The sequence below is a fragment of the Mustela nigripes genome, unplaced genomic scaffold (genome assembly GCF_022355385.1).
Source record: "Mustela nigripes isolate SB6536 unplaced genomic scaffold, MUSNIG.SB6536 HiC_scaffold_75, whole genome shotgun sequence".
Taxonomy (NCBI): Eukaryota; Metazoa; Chordata; class Mammalia; order Carnivora; family Mustelidae; genus Mustela; species Mustela nigripes.
Genome location: NW_026739490.1, coordinates 4405150 through 4424529, shown reverse-complemented (window position 1 = coordinate 4424529; position 19380 = coordinate 4405150). Strand labels below are relative to the sequence as shown.

General features: G+C 39.9%; 1 protein-coding gene across 4 annotated transcripts in view; it reads left to right on the top strand.

Annotated features, from left to right (window-relative positions):
• The window catches only part of LOC132008141 (attractin), a 149082-nt gene that overhangs the window by 58188 nt on the left and 71514 nt on the right, over positions 1-19380 (top strand). For all 4 annotated transcript variants that reach the window (XM_059386536.1, XM_059386539.1, XM_059386537.1 and 1 more), the window contains exons 7-11: positions 7985-8075; positions 8997-9240; positions 9987-10170; positions 11397-11551; positions 14323-14407. In XM_059386536.1, coding sequence (XP_059242519.1) covers positions 7985-8075; positions 8997-9240; positions 9987-10170; positions 11397-11551; positions 14323-14407 — 759 coding nt within the window. The remainder of the gene's footprint in view (positions 1-7984; positions 8076-8996; positions 9241-9986; positions 10171-11396; positions 11552-14322; positions 14408-19380) is intronic.

Below are 19380 nucleotides of genomic sequence, written 5' to 3'. Positions count from 1 at the left end.
AAATCCTTGGCTCCCACAGGGGTTCATGATCCACTGGTTTTGTCTCAGTCTTGCTCTCATTTTCCTGCTCAGCCGCCATATTTCTTTTCATTCTTCAAATTCCTACCACATTTTCTCCTGTTTTCATTTTCAGCTATTGGCCTTGCTTCCTGTTTCTATTTTGAAGGGGAGCTGTTATCTGAAGAGGACTTAACACAAACTCCCACCACCATATTTAGCTGTTACCTATATCTGTGCTCATTTATCCTGCCTTCTGTTTCTGTGCATCAGCACTGTCCAGTGGGGCACTTTCATGTCACTAGCCACATGTGGTCACTGAGCTTGAAATGTGGCTAATGTGACCAAGGAGCTGAACTTTAAAATTTCAATTCTTAGTCCTTGTCATACTTGATCTTATACCAACATTTGATGTAATTAATCCCTCCTTTACTTTTCTTTTTTTTAAAAAAGATTTATTTATTCTATTGAGAGAGAGCATGCACTTGCTTGAGTGTGCACTCAAGTGCACACTTAAGTGTGGTGAGGGAGGAGTAGGGGGAGGGAGAGAATCCCCAAGCCATCTCTCCACTGAGTGCAGAACCTGATGCAGGACTTGATCCCAGGAACCTGAGATCATGTCCTGAGCTGAAATCGGGGTGGATGCTCAATCGACTGAGCCACCAAGGCACCCCCTCCCTTCACTTCTAAACACTTTCTTCAGTTGGCTCCCAGGTTTCTGTATTCTCTTGATATTTGTTCCAACTGCTTATTACTTTCTCAGCCTCTTTATCTGGTTCCTCTGGTTCCACTGACTTCTGAATGATGATGTGTCCCCGGGCTCAGCTCTTGGTCCTCTTCTGTGAGAGTTTATATTTGCTCTCTGGTGATCTCATGTAATATCTTGGCCTCTATGTTCATGATTCCCAGATTTATATCTGCATCCTAGACTTTTCACCTGAACCCATATTGCCATTTCTTTATTTCACATCTCAATCTTTTGCCTCTCTAAGAGGTATCTTGAACTCTCTGCTTCCAAAACTGATCTTTCCTCCAGGCCAGTACTTGCCCCAGATGTCCCTATCTCAGTTAATGATTATTTCATACTTCTGTTTGCTTAATCCCAACATTGGAGCTATCCTTGACTTCTTGTTTTTTCACTCGCCATATCAGTGCGTAGATTAGCTATCCCTTGCTGCATAACAAATGACCACAAACCTAGCAGCTCAAGACAGCATACATTTATTCCCTCATAGTTTCTGCTGGTCAGGAGTCTGGGTATGTCTTAACTGGGTGCTCTTCAGTCAGGGTGTCACCTGGCCTGTGTTCTCATCTAGAGGTTCAACTGGGGAAGAGTCTACTTCCAAGCTCACTAGAGTTTTTGGCATAATCCATTTCCTTGAGGGCCCCAACTTCTTGCTGGCTGTCAAGTAGAGGTTACCCTTAACTCCTGAAGGCTGCCCGCATTTCCTTATCACTTTGACTTCCCTAGTGTGGCTGCTTGCTTCATTAGGTCACCAGAAGAGTCTCTTTCTAGACTGAGTCTCCTGGCAGGACAGATGTTATGGAAATGACATCTCATCATCTTTGCCATGTTCACTTTGATTAGAAGCAAGTCATAGACCCTGCTCACACTTGAGGGGAGGGTTTTATATATGGGTATGAATACCCAGAAGCAGAGGTCATGAGGATCACCACCCCGGTGGCTGTCTGCTACAGAATGTCAGCAGGTCTTGGAGGTCTTGTTAGCTTGACCTTTTAAAAAATCTCTCCTCACTCTAACCACTTTTCACTACTTCTCATGCCACCACCCTGAGAAGTAAGGTAAAATTAAAGGTGTGAAAGTGCTTGTCCCTTTGGCTATTGTACAGATATTATGAGAGTCAAGTATTCTACCATTTATGTGATTTTTACACTTGTATTTGGCATCATCTTCTCTCAAAGCAAAAAAAATCTGGGAGTGATTTTGATCCTCTCCTTCACCTCCTCATATGCTAATCTCATCAAGCCCACCGGATACATGTCATATTCATTCATTTCCCTCTGCGACCAGCCTGCCATTATTGCTCACCTAGACTTCAGCAGTAGATTCCTAGCAGTCTGTGTGTTTCTATGCACCTCCCCTTTTTAAAAAGATTTTATTAGAGAGAGAGAGAAAGAAGGTGCACACTATTAAGGGGAACAGGAGAGGGAGAAGCAGGCTCCCCACCAAGTAGGGAGCTGGATGTGGGGCTTGATCCCAGGACCCTGGGATTATGATCTGAGCCAAAGGCAGACACTCAGCTGAGCCACTCAGGTGCCCCTTCATGCATCCATTTTAATCCATTTTTAAAATATCAACTGGGGTGATTTTTTTAAAAGTGTGACTTGTATCATTTACTATTTTCTTAAAACCCATCATTGGCTTTTCCTATTGGACCTAATGGGCCTACCTGATCTGACTCCGCTCACCTTCCCAGACTCCTGCCTCCTCAACCTTCTAGCTTTACCTAATACTCTCTATGTGTGTCCTTACTCTAAAGGTCTTTGTGCTTACCCCTCCCTTTGGTCCAGACTCCTCTGGTGTTGTAGCACAGGGCTGTTTTCTTCTCACCATTAGATCTCAGTTAACTGTACCTTAAGAGATCTTCCCTGATCATCCAGTTCTGGCAGGTTCTCCCTGTTCTTTTTCTTTGTTCTCATTTCCTTTAGAGCAGTGGGCATCATTTTTAATGTTGTGTATGCCCCTTGTTGCATTTGCTCATTTTTTGCCTTTTCCACTATATGTTCTCTGAGGTTAGAGAGCTTGTTTGCTCACTCAGCTCAGAGCTCAGCTCATAGAATGTGCTCAAATAAGTGTTTATCAGGGGAATAAGAGAGTAAATGAATTATTTATTTCCTTCACACATACTTGTTCCTGGAAATATTAATGTTATCTCTTGCTTTTATGTGACTGGTACACCTCACAGGCCACATTTGTTTGTAATATTTTTTCTGCTTGTACTTGGTCAAAACATGATTTTTACAACTTTACGTGTTTCATGTAAAAAATTCATATAGTTTCAAATAAATTTTTACTAACTCGTGCAAAGTAAAAACACAGTGATTCCTTTTAGAGGAACTATTTCTGGAACTGAGATTATAAATTTTATCATCATTTATATTCTTACGCAAACATATTTCAGCAGTTGAGCTTACTGTTTTTTCCACAACCCTGTTAACCCAAAACTTTTAAGTTGCATTAAAAAGCAGTCTCCATTTTATGTCACCCAAGAGTCTTCTTAGACAAATGATCCTGGTCTTCTGGGTTAAAATTTTCTTTTTATAAAGATTTTTATCTGTTCATTTGACAGACAGATCACAAGTAGGCAGAGAGTCAGGCAGAGAGAGAGAGAGGAGGAAGGAGGCTCCCCGCTCAGCAGAGAGCCCAATGCGGGGCTTGATCCCAGGACCCCAGGATCATGACCAGAGCCGAAGGCACAGGCTTCAACCCACTGAGCCACCCAGGAATCCTGGATTATGATTTTCAATTGAAACTTCATCACTGAATTTCCTTCCTTTAAGCAAAAAAGTGTTTTAAAAAAATGTCTAAAAAGAAAAAGTAAGGAGGCACCTAGGTGGCTTAGTTGGTTAATCATCCAACTCTTGATTTCAGCTCAGGTCATAATCTCAGGGTTGTGGGATCGAGCCACACATTGGGCTCTATGTTGAGTGTGGAGCCTGCATAAGATTCTCTCTCTCTCTCTCTGCCCCTCCCCACCCCACTCAGACTCTCTCTCTCTTTAAAAAAAAAAAAAAAAATTAAAACAAAGATTGAGCAGCAAGTAACCAAACGAGGAAGGAGTATCACCTAATCCAGTAAACTTTAAAACAGACTCACAGGAACCATACAACTGACCCCTTTTTTGCCCCGCAGAAATCATATGGCTGAGATTCTGAGAGCTCTTACACCAGTCTTACACCAGTCTAACACAAATCTGAAAGATGCAAACTGAGTGGGGATCATTGTTATTTCACTCTCTTAATTGAAGAGTAGAAGATATTGTTGCTGGGCAACACTGGGTGAAAAGAGGGAAAAACCTCTCTCTGCCCAAAAGTCAGGGTCGCTTCTAATTTGGGCTATGCCTTGACCCAGGACACTCCAAGGAGAGCAGAGTCTGGGTGATTTATTCTGATAGACTGTATGCTCCTCCATCTGAGCCCCAGTACATCCTCAGATTTCAGAACAGTGGTTAGAACATAAAATATCAGCTCTCACACTACAGCTAGGATAGAAGGCTAAAGTTTTCTTAGACATTGCAGAAAAAGAATTAAGAAATCATCCACACTTTGCAGATGTCTGGAGAGCAGACCACAAGCATGACGAAAGAAATAACATTGTAGTTAACACAAATATCCTATGATGGGAAAATAAAGAGGAAGGAAACAGCATGTAAATGCTGACAGCTGATCATAGAGGAAAAATGAGAGAGATTGCTTCCAACTGCTTGATGCTGCACATCACCTTAATGAGAATTCAAATTTAAAAAAATAGACTTGAAAATGATAATAATTCAATGAAATGGAAGATTATACATCCAAGGAAATGTAAATAAATTACGTATAGCAGAAACTGGAATGAAAATCGAATCACTGACAGCTTTATAGACATTCCAACGAATACTGATTGAAATAATTAGAAAGCAAAGACACACAGAAGACTGGACATCCAATATAAAGGTAGTTGCTGTCACTGAAGAAAAGAACCAAACAAATAGGACAGATGGATTGAAATAGCACAAGAGGTTTCAGGAAAAGTATATAGCTGTTCCACAACAAGACCGGATTTGATCAAGTTATTGAACTTTTGGCATAAAGGACAGATTCTTGGGTGGGAAGCCTCAGGGAGTTCTGTGCCTCCTCTGGCTGGGGTCACAGTCAATCTGCAGAGAGCCTTCACTGTGGTCTTAGATGGTCAGACACTGTGATTGGAATACCAGGCCATTGTGGGTGGTGGAGTGTGTGCCCTGTGTCATCATGGTCATCATGAGACCGACCAGCAAGGAGGTGTGTGAGAGAGAGATGGCTGCAGCTCTGGAAGACACCTGTTACTGAATTCCTGAAGTTTGTCTTTGCTTATCTGCTTGTCCACGTCTTAGAACTAGTTCAGTATTCTGAACAATTTCTTATGTTTTATTGCATCAATATTTATCTTAACTTGTGTTTGCTTCTCTGGGTTGTGAAAAGAGTCACAACCTGTTATGTAAGATCTTTTGGCAGTTCATCTGTGCCGGGTTATTGAACCTGCCAGTGCCTTAGTGTCTCTGACAAGCTCTTGAGCTAAACTGTCATTGACTAGGAGGAGCAAAATGCATTAAGAAACAGATTGAGCACCCTCTGTGTCACTTGAAAGAGAGGGAGATTAAGTCATCTAGAGATTTGGGCTCCCTCTGTTTCTTTTCTCTCTTTCAACTTTACAGAGACTGGCCTCTGGCTTGACCATTAGGTGTATTATGTGTTTTCAGAAGCCATGCTAGTCCTCAGGAGAGCCATTACACAGCCAGAGGTCCATAAAAGTATTATAGTGCTACGTAGCCCATTTTGTAAAGACATTAGCCTGTTTGGATTTTAGTTATTTCTACCTAAGTAAAATATAATATTGTGACTTTCAAAGGTAGTGAGAGAGAGAGAAGAAGGGAGGGAGAGAAAGGGAGGAGGAGAGAGAATGGGAGTGACAGAGTTCTTCAGGCTCCCAAACAGAAAAACAGACCACAGAAAAACAGGAAAAATCAGAATGGCCTTGGGTTTCTCCATCACAGCATTCACTACCAGTATTATTTCAAGGGAACAGCATCTTCAAAGTTCTGACAGCAAGAAAGGATGACCCAAGATATTATACCCAGCCAAGATGTCATTCAGCTCTAAAGTGAGCAAGCAGATATTCTTAAACACCAGAGAATTTAGGGAAAGGAGCACATAGGAGCTCCTCTAGAAAATAACCACTTGGCAACAAAATCTGGCCAAGTAAGAATTAAAGACTCAAGGAGAAGTTGTGGTAAGAGGATAGTGAGGAGATTGCTTCACCTAAAAGAAAGGCCTGGTACTAAAGAAGTATGAAATCACAGTTATCGAGTGGGATGTGAGTATGCAAACCTGGACAGTGTAAAAATTATTTGACAAAAATTGGGAGAAGAAATGAGAGGAAATGTGAGTGCTAAAGTTTTCAACTTTCAAGGCTGGAAGTTAATGGATTCTGTCCAAAATTAACTTAATTTTGTTTTTTTTTAAATATACAGCTTCTCTTTTTTTTTTTTTTTTTTTAAGATTTTTTTTATTTATTTGACAGAGAGAAATCACAAGTAGATGGAGAGGCAGGCAGAGAGAGAGAGGGAAGCAGGCTCTCCGCTGAGCAGAGAGCCCGATGCGGGACTCGATCCCAGGACTCTGAGATCATGACCTGAGCCGAAGGCAGCGGCTTAACCCACTGAGCCACCCAGGCGCCCCAAAATTAACTTAATTTTGTATGTAACTTAAAAACTAAAGTTAATCCAACTTCTAAATAATTATTCATGTGTTTTTTAAAAATGTGGAATATTGAAATAATACATCAAATCATAGCTGGTATTAATGTAGCATTCATATTCAGTAAATGTCGCCATTTTGTTTTAGATCATGCATAAAATCTTTAAGTCAAAAGGAAAGGTTCAGAGAATAATAATGAATACTAATGCATATACCACCTAAGTTTGGAAATAAGACATTGCTAATATAATTAAAGACCCCTGCATGTTCCACCCCAATCTCAAAGATAACCAATGTCCAGATTTTTTGGTGTTTGTTCATATACATATCTTTACACTTTTAGTATATATGAACAATATATAGAATTAATAAATTAACTGTTTTTAGTCATTAAAGAAACAGTATTCTGCAGTTTGATTTTTTTAGCTTACCATTGTTTTGAGACTTATGTTGAGAAGGTGTTCAGGTGTATTTATTTTTCACTCTATAATTCTATTAGATAGATATACCACAATTTATTAATCCATTTTCTATTGATGGACATTTATTTGTATTCTTTTTTGCTTATTATGTTGATAATAAGACTTTCTTATATCTTCTTGTTCACATAATAATGTTTTTCATGATAAAACAAACTTGGATTATTCAGGAAAACTTAGAAAAAATAACATTTAGAGTAGAATAATAGCATTGGTTTCCTTTTGATTTCTCTTTTCTATTAAATTATATAAAATTAACACTGTTTATTAAAAGTATCTAGAGGATGATCCCCTTTGTATAAATGTATATTGTCAATGTATTCTATTTGTTATATATACATGGAAAAATGTCTGGAATGATGTTAACTTAATGTTTAATGCCATGATAGCCTAGTTTTCTTGAAAATATGACTTTAAAAAAAATCAGTTAGGAGTGCTTGGGTGGCTCAGTGGGTTAAGCCTCTGCCTTTGGCTCAGGTCATGGTCTCAGGGTCCTGGGATCAAGCCCCCCACATCAGGCTCTCTGCTCAGCAGGGAGCCTGCTTCCCCCCCCCCCGCCCCCCGCCAGCCTGCCTCTTTGCCTACTTGTGATCTCTCTCTCTGTCAAATAAATAAAATCTTTAAAAAAAAAATCAGATAAAGAAAAGGAAAAGTTAGGAATTTTCTTTTACTTAATCATCATTCCTTTTTCAGTACCTATCTTCAATTTCACATGACTAAATGAAAGAGAAGTTACAGCAGTAAATGCCCCTTCTGTGTAACGCAACTTGCAAGTGATTTAGACCGTGTGTAGAAGAGGTTTTCAGGAAGTGTTAGAAGCTTCGAGTAGCTTTGTTTTCCCTTGTCCCCAGGTTGTGCAGCCCAGCCCCCCTTCTCAAGTTCTGACTTGCCTTGCGGACTCAGCTGTTAGGTTGGTTTGTTTGGAGAGGTTCCTCACGGGCATGGCATATTTAATGAGCATCTCCAAACTGCATGATTATCACAAGTAGAAGAGCATAAGATACTCTGCTTTGTCATTTGGGTAAAAATATAATCTGTTTGTTTTGTAGGTATGACCTTGCTTCTAGGGAGTGGCTTACCCTGAATCGTTCAGTGAACAATGTGGTTGTCAGATACGGCCATTCTTTAGCATTATACAAGGTAAGGTGTCTCCCCTCTGTACAAGCTAGAAATTCTGATCTTCCACACTTGCCTTATTATATCATGTAATCAAAAAGCTACATAGTGTTGGGGTTTTGTTGCTAATCTTCTTTGCTGTGGTAAAATACACATAATATAAAATTTACTGTCTTAACCATTTTTAAGTGTACAGTTCAGTGTTGTTAAAGACATCCCTAATGTGTAACTATCACCACCATCAGCTCTGTGACTCTTCATCTTGTAAAACTACACCACTGAGCCTGTGAAATGATAACTTCCTACATCCCTCCTCGCCTCCAGCCCCTAGCAACCACCATTCTCTTCTCTGTCTCTCTCATTTCGACTTCAGTTTTGGTTTTTAGTTAGGGGGAATCTTTCTGGGTTTTTTTGGGGGGGGGGCGGTGTATATAATTGGCCAAGTTGTAAGTGGAAATTAAAGTTGAAACCAGTTTAATGTGAGAGATTTTAATGGATTCAAGTTGTACTGGGATATTCCAGTTGTTGTACTAAATGGCTAAAAATTAATACTGTGTCGGTTAGCTTTCATATTAATTAGGAAGTTTAGCCAAGAATAGCCACATTGCAATATAACTGAATAATCACTTTCATTTCCTTGTTTTTGTGGCTTATGGGAGGATGAGGGAACTCTTCAACTTTATTTTTCCAAGCCATTTTATACCATAAGAGATCTCCTATGAGGAAGTTCAAGAACAGTGGCAAAGTGTTGGACATACAGGATATGATGTTTTATTTTATGTTGTTCCTTTCATTCCTTTCCTAATAATTCATGAAAAGGTGCATTTCACTAGTACTTCTTCAGCTAAGAATAACAATGAGGTTTTGAACTTCTTTTCTTTCTCGGATTTGATGCTTTTGATGTTTTTTTTTTTTTAGAATTTTGTTTGCATTTTTTCCCCGTAGGATAAAATTTACATGTATGGAGGAAAAATTGATTCAACAGGGAACGTGACCAATGAGTTGAGAGTGTTCCATATTCATAATGAGTCATGGGTGTTGTTGACCCCGAAAGCCAAGGAGCAGTATGCAGTGGTCGGGCACTCGGCACACATCGTCAAATTGAAAACTGGCCGAGTGGTCATGCTGGTCATCTTTGGTCATTGCCCTCTCTATGGATATATAAGCAATGTACAGGAATATGACTTGGGTAGGTATTTTTTCCAGTGGATCTTTTTGGAATGTCAAATTTAAAATGTCTACCCTTATTATTATGACGTTTGAACAAGATTCCACCTAACTTTGACCCTAGTTCTTTATCTTGAAATACAGTTAATGTGGCTGTGTTCCCAGTAAAATTCAGATTATTGCTGCTATTATGTCATCTATGTTCCTTGTCATCAGTTTGGTGAGGAGCCAAAGATGACACTAAATGCTTTCGGTGTTGAAAATAGTTAAATAAAAGTGGTTTGGAACAACCAATATTCTGAAGAAAAAAAATTAGACGACCCTTTAGAGATTGATTTAATGGACTGTGGTTTCCCCTTAATGTGTAATCTTTCCGTTGGTTAAATTTTATTATATCTGTTGTGGTGGTATGGGAGCACCACCTGTAATTGATAGTTTGGGAAAATAGGTCCATAAAGCACATCTGCGTATTGGTCACTGAAGGTTGCGGGGTATTAAGTGTTCAATTGAGGGAAATCCGACTCTTTTAAATTTAATGTAATTATTTTCCAACATGATATAGTAGAACACCAGAACATTTAACAGATTGATGTTTGGCCACCTGGCTTTGTTACAAGTTTTAGATGGCCTTCCTTTAAAAACAAAAAGATTAAAGAAATTTATACATATCAAGCTTGCTGAAATCTCTTATTTTAAACTAGTTGGTCATTTTAAGTACTAGAGAGGAGGAGCCTGCAATGTTTGTCTTTAACTGTTTTCCTCTTCCAGCTAAGAACACGTGGAGTATATTACAAACGAATGGTGCCCTTGTCCAAGGGGGCTATGGTCATAGCAGTGTCTATGACCATAGGACCAAGGCCCTTTATGTTCATGGGGGCTATAAGGCTTTCAGTGCCAATAAGTACCGCCTTGCAGATGATCTCTACAGATACGATGTGGACACCCAGATGTGGTGGGTGCTTTTTCTTGAGCTTTTACTCTAAGGTGTGAATTCTAGCAATTGTTGGGAAAATATTGGGCTCTATTTTTGTTCTAGGTCTAGCAGATAATTCTCTTCAGCATTGTAGATAGAGAAATTGGGAAGGAAGCAGAAAGTAATAATATACCTAGTATTTATTTCATAGCATTATTCTAAAATTTTGTAGGAGATTGATTAGAAAACACTTGACGTTTTTTGACTGTTCTTTCAATTTTCATATCCTCAATACCTCTATAAAATTTTTGCTCTTCAAAATCCTGAGGAATAGGGGCACCTGGGTGGCTCAGTGGGTTAAGCCGCTGCCTTCGGCTCAGGTCATGATCTCAGGGTCCTGGGATCGAGTCCCGCATCGGGCTCTCTGCTCAGCAGGAGCCTGCTTCCTCCTCTCTCTCTCTCTGCCTGCCTCTCTGCCTACTTGTGATCTCTCTCTGTAAAATAAATAAATAAAATCTTTAAAAAAAAAAAAAAATCCTGAGGAATAGATCGTTCTGCAAAGCTGTAATGTATGCACATTGCTGTAATTAAGTAAAATATATCCATTTTTTAACCTTGATGACTAAAGTGTCATCTTTGGGCTTAGTTACTGGTATCATTGCATGAAATAATCAAATAGAGGGGTTTCAGGACCTGAGTTAGAACTCTCCTCCGTTATAAATTGAACTATATATAAAGTGTGCTAATTTTAATAAATGTACAGCAAATTGAGTTATAAAATAGAGTCATTATATAAAGCACTGGTTTCTCTTCTTTCTTTTTGTGTTTGAGACCAGCTATGGATACCCATTTACATTCTATCGTTAAAATGTCTATCATTTTTAGTGGCTGTGTAATTGCTGTCATGTGGGTGTACTGAGACTGAGCTGTTGGAATTTTTGGTTTCTAGTTGTTGTCTTATTATTAAGACATTATATGTAAGCTTTCATCTGTATTTGATGTGATTTCTACCCAGAAACTGCAATTATAGGGTCATAAGGTAGGAACAGTTTTAAGATTCTTAATATGTTTTGTCAAAATTTTCATAGGCCTTTAAGATTTTGTATTTATTTATTGTTGACGAAGTAACATATATAGGGGAAAATCTAGAAGTATTTGCACATTTGGATCTGAAGTTAAGAAAATGGTTGTGTTTGCAAGCAAATAGATGATAAATATTCTAAAAAACTAACCTTGTATTTATTATTTTTAAATAAACTCAAAAGGACCATTCTTAAGGACAGCCGATTTTTCCGTTACTTACACACAGCTGTGATAGTGAGTGGAACCATGCTGGTGTTTGGAGGAAACACACACAATGACACATCCATGAGCCATGGTGCCAAATGCTTCTCTTCAGATTTTATGGCTTATGACATTGGTAAGTTTCCCAAAGCCATTTTAGTTTCAAGAATCTTTTTTATCTATGAGCAACATTTTCCTTTTTTTTTTTTTTTTTTTTTAGAGACAGAGAAGGAGTGGGGGATGGTAGGGAAAGAAAGAGTATCTTAAGCAGGCTCCACAACCAGTGCAGTCAGCGCACAGCTTGATCTTATGACCCTGTGATCATGACCATTTTCAAAATTAAGAGTCGGATGCTTAACCATCTGTACCATCCAGGTGCCCCTGTAAGGAGCATTTTAAAAGAAACTGAAAATATCGCCAGTTAAAATTGGGCTGTTTGAAAGAGTCCAAATGGTATTTTTTGTATTCATGTGACACATATTATACATGTATTTTAAAAAAGCACTACTTATATATTAAGTTCTTTTTTATATTGCTTATTTAAGTTTTAAATTTATTTTTCTATATTAAGTTCTATTACGTGAAACACTCCCATTAATTGATTGAATGTTAATTTTTGAAGGTGAGTTGGAGTGACCAGCCTCTTTTGTGTTACAAACGAATGCCTTATATAATAGTCTTATGTAGTTGTGACCATCAGCATTGCGTTAAGTTGGTCTGACTAATAGCTTTATCACATTTCCTAAAAAATTGGTTTTACACATTCTTGAAGTCATTACTTTGACATGGAATTTAAACGTTTTTTGGTGAGGCAATATACTTGACCAGAAGAGGGCAGTATTTGTTCACGCAAAACAAATACTAGTCGTTCTCTTGTTTAAGTAATCATCAGATGTTCTTTTTTAACAGATGTTTATGTGCCCACTACTGAGCTCTGGGACTGTAAGATGAGTAAATTACAGTGCTTGGCCTCACAGTGGGGGAGGCCGAAAACTGAGCAGACAATATAATTGCAATTTAGGGTGTTACTTGCTTTGAGAGGAATATGTGAGAGCATCTCTGGGCATGCCTTAACTCAGGAGGAAATGGGTTATGATCAGGGAAGGCATTCTTAAGGAGGGTCTGGGTCTGGAGGAAGTCAGCTAAGTGAAGTTACGCAACAACCCATGTACAGAGACACAGCGGCAAAAAGACACTCTGCCACATACCTGGGGCCTCTGAGTATCAGAGTTTGGGCTCTATCAGCTGCACATCAGGGAGGAACGGCTTCCGGCAGAACTAGAGAAGCCAGCAGCCAGCAGATTAGTCAGATCTTGAGAGACTTGTTATGCCATGCTAAGGAATTTGGGCTTTTTGAAGAATCTTACATAAGAGCTGATGGAATCGTATTTGTGTCTTAAGAAGATCTCTTTGTGGCATTGTGGTGAGTAGTTGGGAAGGGACAAGAGAGGAGTTAGGAGGCTGTTGCAAAATCCTGAGGAGGGTTGGAGCCAAGGCTGTTGAAGTGGCAGTGAGGTTCGAGAGAGATGGGTTTGAAAACTGCTGGGAACTTGAGGATTGTTTGGATGTGTTTTGAGAGAGGCAAACGCATCCTTATTGCCAGGTACCTGGTGTGGCCGTGGTAGACGGTGCTTTTTACCAGGTTGGAAGCAGAAGGAGAGGGGGCTGGGTTGCAAGGAAGGGAATACAATGGGTTTGGAGGCATGTTCATCTGGAGATGACCGTGGGACTGACCCATACAGAGATTAGGCAGGGACGAGCCTCTAGGGAGCATGTGCCATCAGAATGGATGGACGCCTGTTAGAGAAGCAGGAGGGTCACGAGGCAAGATGGATGACCTGTGAGGGAGCTGTTAACAGTGGCTACAGAGGACTCAAGGAAGACAAGGACTGGAGAGCCTTTTGGATTTCGCAACAAAAGATGTTGTTTGTTAGCTTCTAGACAGGGAGGAGTAATCCAGATTGCAGTCATGTAAGGTGTATACTATGAATGTTGACTAGAGTAAAAAAAAGAAAAAGCCCCACTTCTCTGTGGGAAGAGAAGGTGTAGTTGAGTGCCTCCTTGTGCACAATTAAATGTTGTGGTAAAAGCCAGGTGAGACAGGAAGAAAGAGTCCCTGTCACCGTGTGGTTTTTGAGAAGCAAGGTGGGTAGGCAGGAAGCTTTGAGGACTGATGGCCTCTTCTCTGTGTGAAGAAGACCACCACAGAGTCTAGGCTGGGGAGAAGGAAGCAAAAACTGTTGTTGGTAAAGTTGAATGAAGGTCTGGATCGAGTAGAAGAGCACTTGCTTAGTGAGCATGAAAATATGATTGTTTCAGAGAGGGAGTGTGAGTGAGGTTGGCAGGGTTCTGCCATGCCAGTTGGATGAAAAAAGGTCCAGAGAAGAATTGCTGTCATGGGTCAGGACAAAGGAAAATCAGTAGATGCTCGGGGTTCTAGGAAAGGACTTGAAGTTTGAATTTTTTATATATTTATCTATTTATTTAGTTTTCAGTCTCCACCTGTATTTTCCTATTTTAGCTACTGAGTTTGGGCAAATCAATATGGAGTGGAAAATAATTATGGAGGGCACATGTTTTACTTACATAAATTTTGAAAAATACAAAATTTACCCAAGTTAGGAAGCGTTCTGGTGGGTAAACTTGATGGGCAACAGAATGAGTGAGCATCATGGATATTGGATGCATTGATGAATTAGAATTGCCGTATTATCCTACACCCTTCATCCATGCCATGCTTTTCCACTGTTGCCCCATTTAACCTCAGCAATAATGACTTGATTAAGAAAAACCGAGAAATACATTTTACGAGGTTGTGCTTATTGCAGTCTTCTTCCAAAAGAAGATGACAGTTCCTACTGATTATGAAGAGCAGTTCCTTCTGAAATGTGTTTTTCTTGCTCCTAGCTTGTGACCGCTGGTCAGTGCTTCCCAGACCTGATCTCCACCATGATGTCAACAGATTTGGCCATTCTGCAGTCTTACACAACAGGTAATTAACTGAAGAAGTGCTTATTCCTTTTCTCTTGTGTTTAATGTTTATGTGTGGTGTAGCGATGGAAATGGAGTTGAACATGAGAAAGTGGACTTGGACTTACATATTATTTTCGGGATTCCCTCAGCCCATTAGTTTGTTGCAGAGCTACGTAGGTCTGAATTTCCTGATTTATATTTAAGATGTCTGATGTGGATTTTAATTACTTCTGATGCCCTGTTTGTTAGCATGCGGGAGAATGCTCTGTTTGGTGCGGTCTGCATGCATGGGACAACAGGAGGTCTTGTGGTATAGTCTCATGCCCCCCGCTGTTCACTGTTGTTGTGGTGCTTGGGTTGTTAGGTTTCTCTTTGTCAGATCAAGTAGGAAGGAGGGATTAAAAAAAAGAGAGAGGGCATTTCAGATGGATAGGATGGAAGAACAGAGATGGGGAAGTTATAAAGCTTCCTGCAGATAAATGTGCAATCATTGATATTCTGAAGTCTCTACTACATTTTATTGTGTTGCTCAAAAATGCCTGGCCTGAGTTAACTATATCTGCCCCTGGAGAAGGGGAATCTAGAATGGCCACTCTGCCCGTTCCTCACAGTGTGCCTTAAAGATCTGTGATCTGTTGGGGCACCAAGCCGGCTCAGTCGGCAGAGCACGTAAAAATTCTTGATCCCAGGGTTGTGATCTTGGGCCCTGTATTGGGTGTAGAGGTTACTTAAAAGTAAAATCTTAAAAAGAAAGAAAGAAAGAAAGAGAAAGAAAGAAAGATTTGTGATTTGTTAAACCTAGTCATATTCTAAAGCCTAGTCATATTCTTAATTTTCCCCATTTTGTTTCAGCTGTTAGGAGTGTTGTCTATTTGACCTAAAATTCTGAGCCTTAGCAATCCTGAAACTTCTGAAATGCGACAATGCCTACATTATGTTAGGACTCCCCTGGCTTTCAGAATTTCTGTTGTTATGATGCAAGATGAGATGGATGTGGGATTAGAAAAGCTGAGAAGGCAGCATGTCTTGACGATGTCATGAAGGAAGAATGGGCAAAATCCAGTTACTTCGATACTGGGGAAAGGTGACAACTTCTTAAAGGAATCACTCAGCTGCAGTTTAGTGATAAACATGATTTTCCTGTGAGAACATGTGATAGTATAGGCTGACACCCATACTGATTTTAAGTGTCCCCTTAAATTGTAGGCTGATACTTCCTCAGTGAGGAAAACCCTGAGGTTTTCTAGTGAGTCCCTCTTGATGCTTTCATTTGAAAAGCAGTGGGGCTGTTTTGTCATACCTTGCTAGTGGGTGCCTGGCCTCTGCTTCATTCATCTTTATGCCCCTGCTTCTCCCAGCACAGTATTTGGCAGATAATAGACATTCGCTAAATTGTAGCAGCTCCTAGTCTGGTGATAGTAACTAGCAGATAAATGGATCATCTATTAAAATATTCTAAGGTTCTATTCAGACTCAGAGAAGATGACACTTTACCAGATGACACACTTGAGCCATGAATCAAAATTAGGAATGGCTTGCCTGACTTACCATGATGTTTTCATTTCTGTGTAATTCCAGTGGTGTGTTGGGGCCTCTCTGCGAATCATCTGGGTGTACAGGGCAGGGCTGGAGGGGGCAGCAGATGACGAGAGAGGCCTTGTCGAGTTTCATTTTGTGGAAGAATTTACTGAGAGAGAACGTGGAAATCATTTCTTCGTATCCCAAGTGGTGGTTTTCTTAGTCTGCCAGCAGCTTTGGGTCTGCCATCCGGTCACTTACCTACTGTCCTCTTGGGTTTTGTAAGGCGGTGGGCTGAGGAGCTGGCTGCGAGGCCCTGGGGCTGCGTAGAGGTGGCTGTTCCTTTCAGTTGCCTGCTCCAGGCGTTTTTGAAGGACTCTGCGTACCTCATATAGCCAGCGTGTGACCAGATGGATTCAGAATTGCTGAAAACACCAGCTGTACTGGGAGAGGGTGGAGCTTCTTTGGTTTAAGCAGCAGATTGACTAGTTGAATCCAGACTGCTTAATGTGATACTAAACCCATCGTGAGATTAAAAATTAAACATCGGCTTCATTTTTGGTCATTGAAATGTGTCCATTTCTAGATATAGTATATAGCAGATACTTAGCCACAAAAATCTTTATGCTTTCATAAGTTAGTCTTGTGTTAATTTGAAGGCAGTTGAGGCAAGTGGGAGTGAATGACTTGATGCCTCATTGTGGGTTCGTTCTAAACTTCCTGGCAGATCAGAGGATCTCAGAATTGGAAGAGATCCTAAAGTCATCTGCTCAAAACTTCTACTCCATGCCGTCATCTCCTTTAAAAGGTCCAGGGATGGAAAACTGACCTAAGAAGGAAGCCCCTTCCTTTTCCAGAGACAACAGTGATTAGCAGGTTCTCCTTTATATGATCTGGAGTCCACTTCTCTGTCTCTTCTGCCCAGTGATCTTGTTTCTGTTCTTAGATTTTGCAAGAGATTATTATGGCAGGCAGAGGTGGAGAAAGAAGCAGGCTCCCTGCAGAGCAAGGAGCCGGGTTCGGGACTCGATCCCAGGACCCTGGGATCATGACCTGAGCAGAAGGCAGTGACTTAACTGACTGAGCCACCCAGGTGTCCCAAGAGATGATTATGTTTAAGGATGGTGTTGTGTCTCCTGTCTGTATAGCGCCTAGCCTCTTTCTTCAGGTTCTAATCTGGCACAGTGGTTGGCAGGGTTGAGGATGTCCCAGCAAATGGCACACAAGAGGCATAGAGGTACCGTGTATGTGGTAGATAGATAGATACCTGTGAGACAAAGCCTATCATTTGCTGGCGTTGGCCTCCCACCATAGCGGTTTTTTTGTTTTGTTTTAAAATTTATTTCACACACAGAGAGATCACAAGCAGGCAGAGAGGCAGGCAGAGAGAGAGGGAAGCAGGCTCCCTGCTGAGCAGAGAGCCCAACGTGGGGCTCGATCCCAGGACCCTGAGATCATGACCTGAGCCGAAAGCAGAGGCTTTAACCCACTGAGCCACCCAGGCGCCCCCATCTTAACTGTTTTTAAAGTGTGTGGACTAGTGGCACACATTGTGAGCAACCATCACTGCCATTCATCTCCCGAACATTTTTTATCACACAAACTGAAGCTCTATACCCACTGAACAACAGCTTCCTGTTCTGCCCTGCCCCTGCCTTCGGCAACCAGCACACTAGCTTCTGTCTTTGTGAATCTGACTACCTCGGGTACCTTACCTGGAATCATACAGTATTTGTCCTCTTGTGGCTAGCCTATTTCACTTAGCATAATTGCCTTAAGATTCATTCATCCATGTTTTAGCAGGTGTCAGAATTTCTTTCCTTTTTAAGGCTGAATAATACTCTCATATATGTATACCATGTTTATCCATTCTTCTGTTGGTAGATACTTGGTTTGTTTACACCTTTTGCCTTTTGCAACATAATGCTGCTATAAACATGGATGTACAAATATCTGTGTCCTAGCTTTCAGTTCTTTTGGTTATATACCCAGAAGTGGAATTTCTAGATCATATTGTAGTTCTATTTTTAAATTTTTTGAGAAACTAGATAGTTTTGATAATCAGTCTTGCCAGGAGTTTGTTTCATTTAAGTTGTTTAATTTGTTGGTATAAAAGTTCATAGTATTTCTTTATAGGCTTTTTAATTTCTTGAAGGTCAATAATGTCCATTCTTCATTCCTGATTTTGTGAATTACTCTTGTCTTTGCTCTTTGTCAGTCTAGCTAAAGGGTTGTCAGTTTTATTGATCTTGTCAAAGAACAAATTTCTATTTTCATTTTTCTCTATTTATTTTATTGTTTCTTCTTGATATCATTTCCTCCATTCTGATTGCTTTGGGTTTAGTTTGCTTTTCTTTACTAAAGGTAGAAGCTTCGGTTACTGATTTTAGATTCTTTTTTTTTTTTTTTTTCCTAATACATGTGTTTAAAGCTATAAGTTTGTCTCTAAGTACTACTTTAATCCCATCCCATAAATTTTGAAATGGCGTATTTTTTTTTTAAAGATTGTATTTATTTATTTGACAGAGGGAGACCACAAGTAGGCAGAGAGGCAGGCAGAGAGAGGAGGAAGCAGGCTCCTTGCTGAGCAGAGAGCCCGATGCGGGACTCGATCCCAGGACCCTGAGATCATGACCTGAGCCGAAGGCAGCAGCCCAACCCACTGAGCCACCCAGGCGCCCCTGAAATGGCGTATTTTTGTTTTCATTTAGTTAAAAATATTTTCTAAGTTCCCTTGTGATTTCTTCTTTGACCCATAGGTTATTCAGAATATTTTCTTTATTTTTCAAATAATTGTGGAGTTCAAAGATTTTTCTGCCTGTTTATTTATGATTTAATTCCATTTTGATGATCAGAGAACATACTTCGAAGATTTCCTTCCCTAAAAATACAAAGACAAAAAACACTGCATTCTTGTTTTTGTTTGTTTGTTTGTTTGTAATGGCCTAGCATATGTGGTCTCTCTGGGAGATTGTTCCATGTGCCCTTGAAAAGAATATGTGTGCTCCTTTATTTAGGTGGTGGTGTTGCACAGATGCCAGCAGGTCATATTGGTTGTAATGTTCAAGTTTTGTGTATCCTTGTTAATTTTATTCCTAGTTGTTCTCTTATTATTAAGAGTGAGATATTAAAGTCTTTAATTATAATTGTTACTTTACTATTTTTCATAAGGCCTGACAGCAAAGAATTTTCTTAGTCTTTGTTTCTCTCGGGAGGTCTTTATTTTAGTTTAATTTTTGAAGAATAGTTTTGTTGGGTAGAGAATTCTTATTTTACTTTCCATTACTTCAGTATCTTCTTTCTCTGCCTTCTGGCCTCCATTGTGTCTTAGCCATTAATATTAATGTGATTCTCTTCTATGAGTTACCCTATGCAGTTTTTTTATTATAATGTGTGTAAATGGGTCTTTTTTTGATTGTTCTTGTTGGAGTTTGGTGAGCTTTATGGATGGGTGTGTAAAGTAATCATTTTTAC